The sequence below is a fragment of the Ursus arctos genome, unplaced genomic scaffold, assembly GCF_023065955.2.
Source record: "Ursus arctos isolate Adak ecotype North America unplaced genomic scaffold, UrsArc2.0 scaffold_3, whole genome shotgun sequence".
NCBI classification, from domain to species: Eukaryota; Metazoa; Chordata; class Mammalia; order Carnivora; family Ursidae; genus Ursus; species Ursus arctos.
The window spans coordinates 68,388,431-68,408,430 of NW_026622985.1; the positions used below are offsets into that span (position 1 = coordinate 68,388,431).

General features: G+C 35.3%; 1 protein-coding gene across 15 annotated transcripts in view; it reads left to right on the forward strand.

Moving 5' to 3' along the window:
- Positions 1–20,000, forward strand: part of FOXP2 (forkhead box P2) — a 543,660-nt gene that overhangs the window by 514,729 nt on the left and 8,931 nt on the right. For all 15 annotated transcript variants that reach the window (XM_057304321.1, XM_057304320.1, XM_057304317.1 and 12 more), the window contains one exon: positions 65–228. In XM_057304321.1, coding sequence (XP_057160304.1) covers positions 65–228 — 164 coding nt within the window. The remainder of the gene's footprint in view (positions 1–64; positions 229–20,000) is intronic.

A 20,000-nucleotide genomic window follows, 5' to 3' on the forward strand; every position in this document is an offset into this window, starting at 1 on the left:
GTCTCTAAAGAAATATTTTAAAGGGCATTTCCAAAGTTGTTTTACACCTTCTTCATTTCACTAGGCTGCCTTGGCAGAGAGCAGTTTACCTTTGCTTAGTAACCCGGGACTCATCAATAACGCCTCCAGTGGCCTGCTGCAGGCCGTCCACGAAGACCTCAATGGCTCCCTGGACCACATCGACAGCAATGGCAACAGTAGTCCGGGCTGCTCACCGCAGCCGCACATGTAAGTGGGTTAGAGGCCCAGCGACGGGAAGGGCCCATACGCATATGCTTCTAACATTTGGTATTCTTCCCAAGTTGCTAGTGGTATATAAGTCCAAAATACAATTTTAAATGCAGTTAAATTGCCCCGTGTTCGTGATAGGAGAAAGTGTATCAAAATCAGTTTTAATGCATCTTTTAGATTCTCTCCAATGTCCCATAATTATTATACCAGCAGTCCTCTACAAATTCTTAGTACTACTAACATTCTCTTGGGGGTAGAGCGGTGTCTAAGATGAGTCTACATCTTATGGGTCATTATCACAGTTTGGTTTGTATGGTGCAATAAAAATATTCATGATGGAATAAGTTGTCGTAATTTTTACTACTATTACAGGTCTCTAAACCATTTATGAACTGTAGTCAAGATATTGCCCGTTTTTATAAACCGTAAAATGCAAAGTTTAACTGTTACCCACAGTTTACATAGAAGCTAGTAAAGTGTAACTTTTTGCCTGTCTTATAAATCAGTGTAATTACATATTCAACTTTAATTACTGGTGCGTCTGTATTGGCAAGGTTTATATGTTATATTTTATGCAAGACTACGATTCCTATTAATATTTAGCAGCTAACTATATCATTAATTACTCTAAAATCTTTCCCCTACCATCTTTTTAATGGAGCTGAGAGAGTAGATGTATTAAAAATTGATGTATTGTGGATTTCAGAAATGTGTATGACACTTTAAAAAATGCCTGGCCTTGTTCAATAGGCCAAGCGTATCAGTTTCTTGTTTACTAAAAAGTATTGACCCTGATAGAACTTAGAATTCAGGGGGAAAAAATTATAATCTGAATAATGAAGCGTATACACCCTCCAGTTGTTAGGATGAGTCGACACTTAATGTCCATACATCCGGGAGTTAAACATCATATACTTCTAATTTCAAGTTATTGAGGTAAGAATAGTACTTTCTCTCATTTTTATATTTTCTTCCCCATTTCTGCATTAAAGATCTAGTCAAAGACCCGAATGAGAAATGTGGTCTTTATACGTGCCTATTTCCATCTGACCTTTCCTAGGATATTATTTTTGTTGACTTTTTAAACATTTTATTCTATTTGACACATTAATGTCTTTAAGATCATGCACCTAATTGCTTTATAGCACTTTTATTCTATCACCTTTGCAAAAAACACACTGTGAACATTAATGTGTTTTATCAGGTTCCAAACCATTACTTTTTCAAAATGGAAAAATTTGTCTTTTGGAAGTGTCTTTAGATGTATTAAATAATACAAAAGAAGTAATAAAACTCGAAGTAGAAAGAACATGAATATATGCTCTCGAGAGTAGCAGTACTCTAAAACAAGGAAAGTGAGCAATCAGACAAAAGTTTTTACTCTGCTTTATCCTATCAGCCAGGCAGTGGGTAGCTTGAGGCCTTTTACTTTTAGCAGTTCTCCTGAGTATGCTGGTGCTCGCTCTCTGTATAAAATGCTAAAACAATAAAACTTTAAAGAGCAAACAAGAGTTAGATCCTGTTACCCCCTTTTAGAAAAGACCTATTTCAGAAAAATGAAAGACGTTCGTAATGAAAGTGTCTGACCCGCTGCTCTGACTCCCTGTGTTAGTATGCAGTGTGTAGAGGTGGTTGTGTACCATACAGAGGGTATGTAAAGAAATGTTTTCTTGAGTGTTGTGTCCAGTGATAAGAATATTAAAATAAAAAATTAATGATTCCATCAAATCATTTGTTAAACATTATCTTTTACAACCTGAGATAATAATGGGGCTAAATGATGGCATTGCCAGGTTAGTTGTATTTTTTCATTTGGCAATTGCTATTTTAGATTCTTCATTTTATTAATTTAGTTCAGTTAAATGTGAAATATGTCAGTGAAAAAATAGGATGTGTAAAATAATATATAAAAACTATAGATTTAATGCCTGATGGCTTTATAAAACTAAATGTTCATAGTCAACGTATCGTACGTTTTCTGTACCCATGAATTAATGCATATGAAAAATATTTATGTGTATCTTCCATAGAGAGATATAAGGAAAGCTTCCCTTGGCTTATTGGAAGTAGATTTCAGAAAAGATAAAAACTAGAGGAAGACCAAATTGGGTCTTTTCCTAAATTATATAAACTATAATCAAAAATTTAATTATCTTGCAAAATATTGAGTTGTCATTCATTTTTTGAATCTGTTTCTGCTATCATTAACTTTTTGTATATTAGACGTCAAGTATTATTGATGGAATGTCATGTCAGTATTCTGTATCTTCATCTTTATAGAGTTTTAATATGCTTGTACTTAAAGAATGGTAAGCATTTTATGTACATTATGAGGCAAAGGAAAAATATTATCTGATTCTCTCAATCAAAATTGGGCTACATATAATTAAATGCACTTCAAAATACTTTGAAAATTAAACAGAAGTGAAAGAATTGTTAGAGAACATTTAAACTGCATGCTTATGTGCCCTGAAATGAAGCCCTGGGCCTTGTTGTTTTGGAGGGGAGTAGTTACACTAGCGGAATAGTGAAGGAGCAGCAGAAAGGCCTATTGCTTCCGGTATTTGGGCTCTAGTGACAGATGGTAGGGGTTCCAATCACAGATTTAGCAGTTAGTAGCTGAGTAATATTCATTTCTTTCCCTCAGTTTTCTCAAATGAAAATGAGATAAGTAATAGTATCTACCTCGTAGGATTCTTTCACATGAAATGAGTGCTTGGAAGATAATAATTCCTTCCTATGTCCCTCATAGTGCTGTGTACACAGTCACTAGTTACGGTACATCTTGTAATACCTCATTGTTACTCTAAATGAAACTAACAACAAGACTAAGATATTTCACATCTTAATGCCTTTTTAAAGGCATTCCATAAATGTGTGGTTAGTTTCCTTGGCCATCCCTTTCCTTTTCCTCTCCCCCCCCTCTTATAATTCTTCAAGCAAGCTAAGCCACAAAAGGAAACAATATAAGACAAATTTATGGTAGGGAGCAGGTTACTCCGAGTCAGCAGGATAAGAGATTTTTTTTTTTTAAGGTTTTATTTATTTATTTGACAGAGAGACAGCCAGTGAGAGAGGGAACACAGCAGGGGGAGTGTGAGAGGAAGAAGCAGGCTCCCAGTGGAGGGCTGGATCCCAGAACGCCGGGATCACGCCCTGAGCCCAGGGCAGACGCTTAACGACTGCACCACCCAGGCACCCCAGGATAAGAGATTTTTGAGGGGGGAAAAAAAAGATATTATCTGAGGTTATAGATAATTAATAATTCAGATAAATAATACCAGAACAGGAACTCATGATATATGTCTAGAAAACATTGGGTATTAGGTTTGATAGGAATTTAGAATATAAAAAGAAAAATAGAATTTAGAATATATGAAGTGGTGGAAGTAGACTGGTGAGTGTCTTAAATATCAAGCTGCAGTGTTTGTCTCAGTCAGTATGAAGCCTGGTGATGTTATGAGCTTGAGTTTCACACTGTCAGAGCTGTGCTTTTGGAAGAGTAATCTGGAAGTGGGCTGAATGAAATTCACAAAGAGTAAGCTATTCGGGAGTTGGGAGAGACTGAGAGCAGAGGATTAATTCTTGCGGTAGGTAGTACCCGACCTGAGTACAAGACTGGGCATGGAGAACAGGGAATCAATAAAAGAAGTGCTGTGGAGAAAAAGGCCAGACAAGACAACCCACTGAATGCTGGGGACAAAGAGGAAAATTAGGAAAAATCATAGCAAGTTTGGAAGCTCACAAAGAGAAATAGAAGTCACAAGAGGACAGGCTCAAGAGGGAAAATGATATGTTCACCATTTGACTTGTTGAATCCAAGAACCTAAGTGTCCTTAGATTCAGGAAACTGAACTTTGTTTAGCCTTTTTACTTAACTCCAAAATGGTAAAATCCAAATGGTAACATCGTAGGATATAGACGTATTCCTGGGATTGGTAGAGATGTTTTGAGGCTTTAGAAGAGTGGAATAGCTATGAGTTAATGCTTCTTACAAATTATTTTTTGGAGAACAGGACATGTCAAATTATCACCTGCATTCTGCAATTTGATGCTCCAGATTTAACACTTTCTCTTCACTCCAAGTTTTACTTTTAGAAAGCCCTGGATGAAGGCTTTTGGCAAACTAGTGCATTCATCTCGCCTTCACTACTTGCCTTTCTGTGTTTTCCTTTTTTGGCTTTTCATCTCCTTTCCCTCACCTAAATCCCACTTTTCCGTAAGAGCCTAGTCCTATTTTTCCAGGAAGCTTTCCCGAGTAACTGTGCTGTCAGGACCCACACTTGGTTCTGCACTCCGGAGAGCTTCCTCCCTGTGCGGTTGTCTGCGGCGAACACAGCCTGCGCGTGAGCGCATGCGCGTTCATGCCTCCCACGTGCTTGCTGTGTCGATGTCCCCGCTAACGGACAGAAACTATGTTTTAGACGTAGTATAGTATATGAAATCTGTGACACATTCGACCATACAGAGTCAGTAACCATATGATAATGACTATGAGAGATGAATTTATTTGAAATGGTTTGACTTCGCGAAGCAATCCCCGCAAGAGGAAAATCCAGGATTCTCTTAGAACCCTGAGGAAGCAGGGAGAACAAGGGATTTTTAGGAAGAAGAGATAACGAACTATAATGTTCATCTTTATGTGGGAGTTAATAGATCTTTCTAAATATTGGTAGAGTACACCTGTGAAGTTTTATTTTTAATTTTAATTATTTAGTTTATATGTATTTTATAACTGTTCAAATTTATCTGAATAGTAAGTAGCAAGCCCCTTCACCTCATTCGTGATTATCTTCCCAGACCTTATTAAATTTTATTTATCTTGTTGAAGGTGAATTAAAAAAGAAAAAAAATTTACTGAAATTAATACATTATTAATCAACTTGAATGTTCAAGGGGATTTTAGCAAAAAGTAGGAAAGGTTAAATCCAGGTGGAATAATATAGATTCTATATACTAAGCTTTTTACACTTTTTTCCGAGTCTTTTCAATCAAATAGATTTTTTAAATCTGTATTTTCTACTGCTGTCAAAAGAGTTCTAGAGCCATCATGGTCTGAACAATGTAAAGAAAACTTCCCTTAAGAGTCTGATCTGGGGGGCTCTGGTGGCTCAGTCAGTTCAACTCTGCCTCTTGATTCCGGCTCAGGTCATGATCTCAGGGTTGTGAGATCCAGCCCCGCATCAGGCTCTGTGCTGGTTGTGGAGCCACTTAAGATTCTCTCTCTCCTTCTGCCCTTCCCCACCTCTCCCTTTCTCTCTCGCCTAAAAAGAAAAAAAAAAAAAAAAAAAAAAGAATCTGAGCTGTAGAATACTCTTCCCTCTTGCACCTCAATGCCAATATTCCCTGCTTATTGACTTCTCAGAGTTCTATAGAATATGGATAAAATTAATTTAGATTCCTATTTTATATCAATATTTGCCTCTTAAAAAAGACTACTTCCAGAGGATTGATGCTGTGTTGAAGTGGAAATAATTTGAACTTAATCTCTTCCCCAATGTGTTAACACTTGACTGAAAAGACAAGAAAACATTTAGAGCAGAGCTGGAAGGTGAACTTATACGGGTAGAATCAATCCATTTCCCATCTCCTTACAAACCTGAAGCAAAAAAGAGAAGTTTAGTGATAGACCTACCATATTCAGTTAAACTTGGTTGTTTCTTTTTTTTTACTAATCAGTTGTTACTTCTTGCTCTCAATAAGGTGGCTCAGATTTGTCTTTTTTCTCTTGAAAAATGTTAAATGAGATTCGTATTTTTATATTTTCAAATTTTGTTTCTAGAGATCAAAATCAGTGCTCTTCCTGAACTGGTTTTGTATTGAGGGCTTTAGGTACAAAGCCTTCCATTGTCATGTCGTTCCCCTTTCTGATTATTAGAGTCTCCTACTGTTGAGTTTTCAGATTATTTCTTACATGTCGTTCCTGAATCCTCTTAGCCTCTATGTCATTTCAAAGTTCTACTTGCTCATATTCTATAGTAGTTGCAGGTGATTATTATATTTTCTCCCTCTTATTAAAGCAAATATTTGAAGTTTGAGAGTTAATGATCTTCTATATAGAACCAGAATGTTAATATGGTTCATATAAGACTAGAAAATAGATTTGTTGTGTCCTTAGAAGCCAGAACTTTAGAGTAAGGAAATGAAAAGCTGAGGCATCACATAAAAGGAATAGTGTAGTATTATTTCAGGACTGCAATGGGATCCCATTGATCTTTTTGATTGAGATGTTGAACACATATTCTATGTGCCCTACAACTTTCTATGCCTCATATGTCCCAGTCCTCTTTACAACATGCTTCTCGAGAACCTCACTTGTATCATTCCAGTGATAAACTTCAGCCTGTCCTGACACTAATATTTTGCAACCAAACACAGCTAAAAGGGACCTCCGGACTCCCATTTTGTAAAACAATATTGAAAATCTAATATAAATCTTGAATTGTTACGAAGGATAATGAAGATCTTCAAATATATAATATTGCCTTTCTTCCTTCTATTGTCTTTGGCTGCCTTAAAATTTAAATTGCTCTTTGTAGGCACATGTAGAATTTGCAGACCCTACACCTTTAGTTGGTGATATTTTATATAAAATCCCTACAGATCTTAGATCTCTCTGTGGACAAAAGCATTTAAAATTGAAGTGGCTCTGTATTTCAGAGGAAAGCAGTTGAAAGTAACTGACAACTTGAGCAAGTAGAATTCTCCCTCTCATTGTTTTCATTCCTGTTAAGCCCACACTATTTTTGCTGATAGTTTGGATCATTAAGAGGCATTATGAAGCTCTAAACATAAAAGCTTTAACCCCCTTGCTTTACATATGCTTCTGCAGATTTTCTAATTCACAACTTTTCAGTCACCTTTATTTTATTTTATTTTATTTTATTTTATTTTATTTTATTTTATTTTATTTTATTTTATTTTATTTCTTTTGGTCCTAACATTTCTGGGTCTCATAATTTTCATTCTGATTTAATTCCATTTATATTTAATCTCTGAACTTTTCATTAACTTTGCTAGTTAGCTTTGAGATCTCTTTCCAAAGTGATTGTACAGAACTTATGATTATGCCAGCTCTTTATAATCTCATCTTTTTTTTTTTTTTTTTTTTTTTAAGTGATACTGTGTGGCTCAGTGGCTGCTGTTCTTTTTTACATTATTCCGGTCCCCATATGTGGCACTTACAACTCATTCTAGTTCCTCTTAATAAAAAGATCCTCCCAGAGGTACAGTGCCTTCAGCTAAAAGGTGTTGTATCCCTACCGTGCCAATTGTGGAAATTTGTGGGTTCCTATGGGGTTTTGAAGGATTTTTATAGAACTATACAGATGATATCTGACATCCATGGTATGAATCCCCACCATTTAGGCAAAGTGTGTCAGAAAACTTTTGGCTGACAGTATTGTAGCTTACTGCTACTGTTTCATATCTAAAGAAGATACTTTGTTAGAAGCTACATCTTCATTTGCACTAACACTAGTTGAGCCTGAGAAATTTCCTTTCTCTAAGGGTCAAAATGTCGTTGACTGAATTGCTAAAAAATGAATATTGCTATTCAGTATTAATTTCTCCCTACTTCTACTACCAGGGAAAAAGGAAGGTTTTTACATACCCATATGGTATTTTAACTTCAGCTTTTGACATGGGGCTTGGGAAGTAGATGTATATTTGGTGACTATAGGCATTTTATAACTAACAGTGTTTATTATGTAAAGTCAACTATCATTTCAGAATATTACTTAATGTGAAGTTGTTTCCATGTTAAAAAATTGTATTTTAATGTATGTTAGAATTGTATGTATTTTAACTACTTTGGCAGAATTTAAAATTGATCATTAACATAAGTACCACAATGTACTTGAATACTTTGGCACCAAAAAGTACAGTTTAAAACGTTATCTCAGGGTTTCTACCTTCCATATGCAGTTTTCATCATTAGGGTAGAATTCAAGAATTTGTATTAAGCAACAGATGACCAAATAGTTTAATATAACTAGTGGAAACTAACATTCTTTAGTTTGTTCAACATTGTCTTAATCTTTGAAGACTAAAAATGGAGTAGCATCATCAAAACAGTTAAAAGTCAGGAGCAAAAGTACTCATTGGTTATACAACATTACCTTACTATAGAAAAATTTACATTCCCAACATTAAATCTAAGATCCTTTTGCTAATTAGCAGATCAAAAAACGGACAAAGCGTACTAGATTTAGAATAAGAGGTAAATATTGGTTTTACTCCCTATTTCAATCTCATGTTTACAACTAACAGAGCATAACTTAGCATAGTTCAGGAGAAAACTGAACATTGAGTCAGCCCTACAGCTTAATTTGAGCAAAGGAATAGTTTCAGCAGAGCACCCAGTCTCACAGATTATACAGACCTAATGACATGAACCATACATCTGTAATCCCGGTGGACAGCCATCTCCGTAAAAACAGCCAGGAGATAGCTTCATCAAGAGCTAGCAGTGGGCGGGCAGTATCCCATCAGGCCATTTGGCAAAGGGAAATGGACAGCAGTCCGGAAAAACAGGTAAGCCACATCAGGAAGGGCTAGCCGCAGCAAGAGGGCACAATTATAGGACGTTGAGGGCAAGGTCTTCAAGGACCCGGAACCCAAGTTATCAAAGAGGGAATTAGAGAAGAACAGGGACATACATTTTGTGTACCCTCATACCCCTCCTGACGGTTTTGACTGAAACTTAGTCCAAGAAACAAGGCAAAAACACAAGTCTTGGATGAATGGTTTAAAGGAGTTCTGAAGCAGTCCCAAGGCTGACTTAATGGCTCAGTGTCAAGATATAAGTTAGACTTTTTTTTTATTTCACTGGCCAACAGATTAGAAATATAAAGGTCCTTAGCTCCACAGCTGGACATTTGTTGAAAGTTTCCGTTTATGAGACGCAAAATGGAATAGTACCAATTGTATCTTAACAGGCAACTAGTGTGATTCTGAGTCTGGGCAAAATCTATTTGTACTCATCAAGGATCAAAGTAATTACATCTGTATTTTCATTTTATTACAGCTGTTTGGGTCACATCTATTACTGTTATCAATCAAATAGAACGATAAATCATAATGAATTTTGTTATGTTTTTTCAAGAGCACTGCAGCAAAACTATCTGAAATCATTTGGGAGTGAGCCTTCAAATCATGTAAAATCCAGTTTCTTTAAACAATGTTGCATAAATTTGAATAAATTTCAATATACTGCTGAAGGTAAGGGCAAGAAATCTTAGAGAAATTTTGATATACATATATATGCATGCAATTTATAAAATTATGTTTTATTAACCTTAATCCACCTTTTTGTTATATTTCTTAGAACTTCTATTGACTTTAAATGGAACTTTGGAACTCCATCTCAGGGTCAGACCCATTGGGGTGTAGGATAGAATTATAAACTGCATCCTTAAGACTGGCAATGTATCTTAGAAGAGAAACTTTTAGTATAATCATCTGGAAATAATATTCCTTTGCAATCAAACACTAAATGGCTGTGGTTTTTAGGTGACAGATTAAGGGAGATACAAGATATATTAAATATATTAGGATTAAAGTTGTAATCTGATCATAAGATGAAAAATGAAAATTTATTTGTCTGTTTATCTTTAGCCAAGGCAAAAAGGTATGGCGACTTGAGGAGGGCATTTTCTAATTATATTTTGAATAAAACAAACAATACAAGATATATATAGAATGAGGAATCATTTGTTCACTCCAATTTTTCTATCCCCCTCTTAAGGGTTACACATTTCTAGGAGGAAGAATATGTTTCTTTTCATCAAGAGATAAGCAGAATTTTTATCTGTTGAAATGGGGTAATACTGGAGTAGTAGTTCTGAGCACTGTTCTAATGGCAGCTGTGTGTAGATTCATGTAAATCAAAATAAAGATAATTCAGTCAACAGAAAAATTTTGTGACAAATGTTATTTTAGTTTACAAAAGAGAAAATCTTGAGAAATAATAAACTGGAAAAAATTTGAGCCATACTAATGCAGATCTGTTTTATACTTTCTTATTTAATTAATAGTCAATTTATCATGTCTAGTTGTTTTAATTATATGGACTTCTTACTGACTTTTTAAATAAGAGAATTAAATATTTCTGTAATATGTGCTTAATTTAGAATATAAAATCTATATTTTAGTGGAAGAAGTCAGCATTATTTCAGAAGAGTAAAATCTTAAGTAAAATTAAGTAAACAATTTCTTAATTTCAGTATAACCTTGTGATTTAATTACTCACATTAGCCTAAGATCATCTCTCATTTTAAGAAGTACTAAGAAAATGTTCTCTTTTTAAAACAATCTTTTCCTTTTAAAACTTAAGTTTTATTTATTAGCTTATTTCTTTGATATGTTAAACTAAAATACTTCCTACATAAAATATTACAAGTGTTTAAGACTTACTAATGTTTAGGAAACAATAAATTGTTTCTCATTTCAACATGACTTAATACAAATGGAGATAACTAAACTTGCAATTTTTATAAATCTACCCTCAAATTCTAAATATAATTATATCATTTCCTTGTATATGTACTAGAAGGAAATGAGCAAATTGAACTTCCCTAATCTCCATTTTTCATATGCTTTCTAAATGAACATCAATTATTTCACCAGTTTTCCTGTAAAACTTCTTTGGGGAAAAAAACCCAACTTTTTAAAAATTACTTGTTTGATGTGATTGTGTACTAAGATATCAGTTAATAGTAAGTTAGCTGCTCAAAAATAACAAACAAAACCAAAAATTGAGTTTCATGAAACTACATCTTTCCGTCTTAATAAAGGATTCGTGCTTATGTTTTAGAATTCATTTTACATCTGCAAAACAAGGATATTTATGTAGTAAGCATGAAGTCCGTGCGATTAACAAATACAAACTAATTGAATCAAATTTTATTCAAGCACATATAAAATTGATAAAGTGCTGATCTTATACTTTGATTTTTTTATAATGCTTACATTCTAGTGGTTATCGTTATTCATGCAACAGTTCTGTGCCAAGAACTAAATAGACATGGTAGATAGTTAAAAGAAAATTCCATCTGACCCAGGTATTTCCTTTTAATTAGAAAAATTTTGATACTGTTTTGTGAAACAGTCAAATCCTATGCAAATCAATGGACAGCATTAGCCTATAACAATATTCAGTGTCCTATGGTATTTCTTAATGTCATTAATCAACAATTAGGACATAATGATAAGTAAGAGATAAAGAATTTGTATGACTTTAAATATTTTCTTTTGGAGGTAGCCAGTGTATCCCATGTAAGTTAAAGGTATCCAAAATAAATCAAGTAAAAGTAAAGCATGGTTAAGAACTACGCATATTTCAATATATTCAGTATGTTTCTCAGAGTAACTGCAAATATAAGTTCATTTCGCTGGATAAAGATTGCTATATTGGGTCAAATAAAATCAATTTTCATAGTAAAATTGAAGCATTAGGGCCCTAACACTATTTCTGAGGATAAGTTTTTGACTATTATCCTGGGAGTAACATTTTTTGTAGTAAAGACCCATAGTTACTGGTAGAAGCATGTTTTATCCTTCTGGTGTGCTAGGGCAGGGGGAAAGGTTAAATATATTCTTATAAAATTGTTGAAAGATATATTACTCCTCTTTGTAAAAAAATGTTTATTACTCTTTTTGATAGCTACACTGTATGAAATGTATTATTGTTTTTCTGAAATAACTAGGATTACCTAAAGAAAAGATACAAGGGAATCTCCTATAATGAATAAAACGCAAAAACAATTTCAATCTAGTCTTACATTTACTTTTGACTTACAAATGTTTGATAAAATTAACTTTACATTTCCTGAAATTGCCTGTATTGTAGATATGAGCCATTAATTATAAATTTTTTTCTCAGCATTTGTTGACGTCTACCATAACATTTAAGACTTTAAGGTTTTATCATTAGCTTCATGGTATTAGTAAATACTGTATTTCTGAAAGGTTCGATCACATATACATTATGCCACTGAGTTTCTCATAAATAATGACCTATGTAAATATTTTAATTGTCACATCTGATAATATCTAAATAAGGACACTTATTTATCGACATTCTAACATCTATTTACTTAAATACATTTTGAATGTCTCAGTTTAAGAGAACTTTATTCACAGTATTTTCTTATTCTAAGAACAAACCAAACCCAGAAACAGTTTATCAGACCTTTTACTTAGTCTTGAGTAAGGAGCAAATGCAGACAATTTACATTCCTCTAGGGAATATACTGTGTGACCACAATCTAAAAAGATAAACTTCCCTATTATAATTTGACTCTTTGCTTTAGGGTATAGGCAAACATTAACATTTCTTCTGCCTTTCATTGGTGCCTTGGGTACTTACAAATTTCACAACTGAAGAAGCAACACATTTCTTTAGGCAACGAATCAGTCTATTAAGTTACTTAGTCCTTGGTTTGTGTTTTTGGTGTTTACCATTACTGAGGGTGGGCTGTAAAACTGAAAGATTAAGCTAGAGTATAAAAATCAGTTGCTACTTGGCATTTCCTACTGCTAGAGGCTTGGCTGGTTGCATAGAATAGAGATGAGTTTCATTCAAACATTTTCACATATTTCAACAAACATTTAATGAGCAACTATTATGTGCCACACACTATGCTGAAAACTGACAGTGGTCCATATCCACAAAGAGGTAAAACTCTAATAATTAGAGGGGTGGATATGCACAAAGATAGTGTGAGAGACCAAGTAAAGGAATGAAGAGCCTTACAATCAAACTGTAAATTCAGAGACTTATGGGTAGGCATGCGGAGAATCAGAAAAGGCTTTGTGGGGGTTGTAGCTTTGAGTTAGGCTTAATATGAAGTAGATTTTTAGGGTGAAATTTATGAAATTATTGCTATTTGACAGGTTTTGCTTGCAAAAATAGTAATCAAGTTTTTCAACCTAATATTAAGCAGTGATGAGGAAAGAAAGGATAGGTGCGAAGGATTTGAGGATTACGAGCAAAGGTGACTGAGATATAAAGCATAGGTTTCATTCAGAGAACAGGTAATGAATCCTTTGCCTTGGTATGGGTGGTCTGCGTAGAGAGGTATCCCTGTGGGATGAGATTGGACAGGGACTGGGAGCCCTATCTTAGAGTTCATTAGTCTCCAACATGATGTTAAGGTAGGGACATTTTAAAAATTCACCAAGTATTTGGAGATTCATAGCAAAACCCTCATGGGTATCTGTTACCTACTTTTAAAAAGGCTTACCTCTTTTTGTTGTTGTTGTTACTCATCTCTGGAAATACTAGATTTTTTGGACTTGAGAAAGTAACCACACTTTATGCCCTTTTCCTTTGATATTCAGTTTTAAAATACCATTTTTCTTTTTTTTAAGTTTTCAAATTCCAGTTAGTTAACATACAGTGTAAGATTAGTTTTAGGTGTACAGCTTAATGATTCAGCGCTTGCATACAACATCTGGTGCTCATCGCAACAAGTGCCCTCTTTAATCCCCATCACCTACTTAACCCATCCCCGCACCCGCCTCCCCTCTAGTAACTATCCGTTTGTTCTCTATAGTTAAGAGTCTGTTTCTTGGTGTGTGTTTCATTTGTCTTGTTTCTTAAATTCCACATATGAGTGTGAAATCAAATGGTATTTGTCTTTCTCTGACTGACTGACTTCGCTTGGTGTAAGACTCTCTAGCTCCATGCATGTCATTGCAAATGGCAAGTGATATTCCGTTGCACATATATACCACTTCTTCTGTATCCATTTATCAGTCTATGCACACTCGGGCTGTTCCTTAATTTGGCTAATGTAGATAATGTTGCTATAAACATTGGGTGCGTGTATCCCTTCAAATTAGCATTTTGGTTATTCTTTGGGTAAATATCTAGTAGTGCAGTTGCTGGATTGTAGGGTAGCTCTGTTTTTAACATTTTGAGGAACATACATACTGTTTTCCAGAGTGGCTGCCCCAGTTCACATTCCCACCAACAGTGTAAGAGGGTTCCCCTTTTTCTGCATCCTCGCCAGCACCTGTTTTTTCTTGTGTTGTTGATTTTAGCCATTCTGACAGGTGTGAGGGATAGCTCATTGTAGTTTTGATTGTATTTTTTTGGTAATGAGTGATGCTGAGCATCTTTTCATGTGTCTGTTGGCCATCTGGTTGTCTTCTTTGGAGAAATGTCTGTTCATGTCTTCTCATTTTTTATTTGGATTATTCATTTTTGGGGTGTTGAATCTTATAAGTTCTTTATATGTTTGGATCCTAACCCTTTATCAGATATGTCATTTGCAAATATTTTCTCCTCTTCCATGGGTTGCCTTTTAGTTTTATTGATTGTTTCCTTTGCTGCACAGAAACTTTTTATTTTGGTGAAGCCTTTAAAATGACACAAGAATGCAGACTAAAGATTAAAAATAAATCAAATTTCTCAATATCAAGTATCAACAGCCTTTATGAGTTTTCATGGCATTGCTGCTACTGGCATCTTAATCACAAAGACGAAAATAGAGTTTCATTTTCAGTATCTTCCTGTCTTCTACCTTCTAACATCCAAGCTTTCTGGGATCAACTTCTCCTCTTCCTTGAGCAATTAAAACAACAAATATAAAGATTCATCAAAATTGCATGAGTTATAAACAGTCATCATCTCTTCTAATTTTTAGAATTTTTCACATAGATTTAAACCCTTCTAGCTCCATGGTAGAATTCATGAGGGAACTATTTCACATATGTATAAGTTTAGGAGCAATGGATGCAGAGCCTTTTTACTCCATGACCTATAGCCTAAATTCGTCACTTCTCTTCACTGTTTCTAATCCCTCCACCTTAGTCCTGACCATCATCACCTTATTACGCTGTTGTAGTGACCTCCTAACTGGTAACCCTACATCTGGTGTCCTACACTCAGTCTAGGCTTTGTAAGTTAATCCTCCAAAATCTCTTCTATCTTTTCACTGCCAGGCTTAGAAACCATCAATAGCCCTTCAGCTGGCAGAGAATAAATTTTAAACTCCATAAAATGCAACTCAAGGGCCCTTCACCATCTGACCTTGTTCTGTTTTCTAACATATTTCTTTATTACCAGCCCTCCTTTCTTCATGGCCTCTGCACACTCTCAGGGTTCCCACAACCATTTAAGATTATCCATTTTCCCCATTTCCACTCAGAAGGCTCTTTGCCTTGTCTCTGCATTATGAACATTTTCACATATTTCAAAGCCCACCTGAAGTGACACCTCCCTCCTTCGTAAAGCAGTCATTGATTGCATTGCCAGGATTTACCTCCCCTCTTTCCTAACACTTAGTCAACTGGGTCTTGATCACATCCTGCCTGGTATCAAAGTTACTTGTGTATACATTGCACTTCCTCTGCGGCACTGGAAACTCTTTGGAGTTTCTCGAAACCATTGTCCATATCAGCCCCTAGACCAGTGGTTTGCACATCATGTCTATTGAATTGATTTCTTTTCACTTCTGACAAGAAGTAGCTTTTATCCTTCCAGAAGTACTTCCATGTCATTTACTGACGTTGTGCAGCTCTGTCAGGGAATAATAACAGACTTTCTGTCTCTCCACCACTAAATACTTGCCCTCCGATTATCTAAAGAAATTCCAAATAGCATTCGAATTCTCCCAAGTGTAAATTATATTAAATTAGGAGGTGGGTATGCCTTCTTTAAGCAAGAAACATAAATCACTGCTTTTTGGTAGTAAATAGGAGGTAGTGGACTAAATAGAACAGCTGAATTATAAATCTTCTATTTTGTGGAAAGAAGAGCTTTTAAACCATTCACAATGAATTTCTAGATTCTAGTTTGAAAGAATATCCACTATTTACCAAATGGATCATTTGCTTTAAAATCAAAGATAAACTTGCTTCCAAATCCACTTAAAGAAAAATACAACATATTTATCAGGTTAAGAACTGCTAACGTTTGTTTACCTTCTGTCTGCATCCTTCAATGCCAAAGGTTTGTCCTCCTCAGTCCGTACTAATACGGATGCCTGGCTTGTGTTATGCCCAATAAGTAAATAAAGAGCTGGCAAAACCATCCAATCCGGACTTCATAGACTCTGTCCTTAAGATATGTTAAAAATAAGTCTCTTTATTATCCTTTATTCAAGATCTCATGAGGAAGACAATAAAAATCAGTGACTCCACTAGTTTTATTTTTCTTTCTTTATGTCCTTAAGTTAAAAAAAGAAATAAAGCTAAGTCTTTGATGTTTCAGATGTATATCATCCGTTTTATTCCTGGAAACAGCTGATTTTATTTGTTTGAAGTAGCTTCTGTTTTACTTCTAAGGGCTGCGGTTTCATCTGTAAGACACCTCAAGTCATCACTGAGGGAAGCAATGCATAAATTTCAAATCATTGGTTTGGCAGGGCGTGGGGTGGGCAGGGGATGGCATGATGAATAGCCCATCCATCTTCAAACCCAGAAAGAGTTATCCCCAGGATACTCCAGGATTTCTCTCTTTTGTCCATCTGAACTTTCTTTTACTTTGTTATCTTAAAAGAATTCCATTAAAAGTATACATGCTTTGGGGGGCTCTTGGTTGGCTCAGTTTTTAAGGGTCTGCCTTTGGCCCAGGGTGTGATCCCAGGGTCCTGAGATCGAGCCCTGCATCGGGCTCCCTGCTTCGCTGGGAGCCTGCTTCTTCCTCTCCCACTCCCCCTGCTTGTGTTCCCTCTTTCACTGGCCGTCTCTCTCTCTGTCAAATAAATAAATACAATCTTAAAAAAAAAAAAGTATACATGCTTTGGGATTCTTCTTAGAGGCAAATCATCTCTCCCAGCTGTTAATTCCTCCCATCTCACTGAATTGCTCCTTCTCTTAGTACAACACTTGTGACAGGCCATCTTGTAGTTATTTGAGTACATATTTCTTCCATATTAGACTGAAAGTTCTTTCATAGATATTTAATGCCCCCACAGTGCCTTATATATAGAAGGTACTCAATAAACTTTTGTTGAATTAATTATTAGCATTAAGAGATAATAGTTACATGTTATTGGCTTCTCCTGTCAAAGCAAAATTGAAGCTCTTTATATCATTACAGACACAGGGGACTTGGCTTAATCCACAGCATAAAGGAATTTTTGGCAGAAAAAATTTTTTCCTAACAGGTGTATGTATATTGCTAGATCTCTAAAAATTTCCACTTTTTAGTCAACTTTGAGTTAATCTGTTTAAGGTTTCTCCAGCTAAACATATATAACCAGACTTCATAAGCCCTAATGTGCACAGCAAATGTGATGCAGGCCTGGACTGTTCAATGCATGCATGTTAATGATTTTTAACGACAAGCTAATGATGAGGCCTGGGATGGGTGCCTGAGGGAAGTGTAGGAGCTCCGTGTACAGAGCTTTGCGATGATGGCCCTTCTACTTTGAAATTTGCTTTCCTCTGTTGATCTGAAAGTGATCCGAGATTTGGGCACCTGGGCGGTACAGTCGGTTAAGCATTCGACTCTTGATTTCAGCTCAGGTCATGATCTCAGGGTCAGGCTATTGAGCCCTGCGTCAGGCTCCACACTCGGCATGGAGTCTGCTTGTCCCTCTCCCTCTGCTCCTCATCTCGCTTGCACTCGAGCTTGCTTTCTCTCTCTCTCTTTCTCAAATAAATAAAATCTTTTAAAAATATTTAAAAATAACAATAAAAAATAAAAATGATCCGAGATATTATCTGAGCTTTTGTCTTAGTGTGTTAGTGTTCAGGAAATTATTAGTAAATAATTCTTTGCAATAATTATAGGAATATGTTGTGTTATTTTGTTCCCTTGGTTTTATTACCTTAAATGTACTTTTAAGGAAGGGCAGATGTTATTAGGATTACTTTAATAACCCTAATGCCTGGCATCTGATATGTGGGGCTCATATATCATTCTTTTATGACTTTTCTGATACAGTAATAAAAATCTCACATTGGGAGAAGGGCTAAAATATTTTTAGAGCTAATTAAGCTCATACAGTGTTTAAAAATTAATTCATGTATTTATACCATATCTTCTCCCAAAAAGTATTTAAGGTTAGATACAGTCATAATTGTATCATGACTGTACCTAACATTTATTGATCACTTATGACCCAGGCACTGTTCCAGCTTGTTTACATGTATAAAAAATCATTTAATCCTCATAATAACTACATAAAATAAGTACTTTCTTATTTCCCCTTTATGACTAAAGAAAAGGAGGTACAAAGACATTAAGTAACATCCCCAATGTTACCTAGGTAGGAAGTAAGGGAGCCAGGATTCAAACCCGAACACTTTATCTTCAAAGTCCATTACATTATTAACCACTTAACCACTTCGGCATGACCAAAGGTTATAAATGAGATGCCTAAACTATTCAGTATTACTTTATACTAATAAGTTAATCAAAATACTAAGTACATAAAATTTTTTATATTAAATTACACCCTGGGTAGTTAAAAACTGTAAAATAATTGCATTGGAGAAGGGGATACAGAGGGAAGAACTGGTGAGCACTGAACAGAGAGAGTGTTTCTTTAAAAGGATTCCTTTATTTTACTTGAATTGTCAGAAATGAGTTGGAATTTCTATGGTGGAGGGGAGCATTTTTCCTAGAGGAATTAATTATCCTATAGTGATGTTCACACATTAGGTACCTTAAAAAAAATGAACATCTCAGAAATATCCACTTTTTTTTTCCAGAAAGAAATTAAGTGACCCTTATATCTGTAATAGGGGCAAGAAGGGAAAGATATTGTTAATGGCCACAGAAGAGACCAATGTCCCATTTGTCCTGCAATCTGCCAAAGACACGTGATCTCCTTGTGTTTGACTTCCCTTCAGTTGTCACACAAGAGAACGAGTGGAAGCATGGAGCTCTCTGAGATCCAAAAATAAGAAACTTCATATGAGTAGGGATAATCATGATCAAATTTTATTTTTATTGAAAAGGATTCCATCCATTTATAGGCATAGGTCCTGTAACTTTCAAGCAATTTTATTCTCAGAGATGCTTAGCCTCTTGTAACTTTTTCTTTCTTTCTTAGATATTAGTTTGGTAGCAATCAGTGTTTTAAAAATTGAGTATTAGTAATTATTGGCTTTGGTCTTACTTTATTTTAGTATGTTAGTAGCCTAATACTGTAACCTTAAGGGAAGATTTTATTTACATCTTTCCCAGGTCTCATATCTTGTTTGTGAACTAATTCTGGATGGAAATGATTCCAAGAATACTTAATTCCAGAAAGAAATTCTCACTCTCTGTCTCTTTTTTAGTGGGCTCCACACCCAATGTGGGGCTTGCACTCACGACCCTTGGATCACAGGTGTTTATTACTCCATGGACGGAGCAAGCCAAGCATCCTAAAATTTTCTCTTTTAGAATTAGTACAAATGAAACTCTTAGTGACTTGATGGCACACCATTTATTCGATCAACACATATATACTAGGTGCCTGCTAGATGCATAGCTCCCCTGACCTGTGAAGTTCTTAGCCTCGTTGGCAAGACTTGGTACAGCCACCACTAGAAAGAGTTATAGTGCATCTGATTAAGGCAACATGGGATAGCAGGAATAACAGGTTGTAAGAAACATTGCAGAGGCCAGCATGTATACTGGTCCTGGCTTTACTTGTACTTACAACCCTTGGAAAGTGACTTCTTTTCTAATCTGTGCAGTGGGAGCATTGAATAAAATTATGTTTAATACAGTCTTAGGATTCAAAAATTCCATAGTTTTGAGCATCAGAATGATTAACAAAAAAATGCTTTGGAGGGGCAAAGTGGGAGATGAGTGCAAA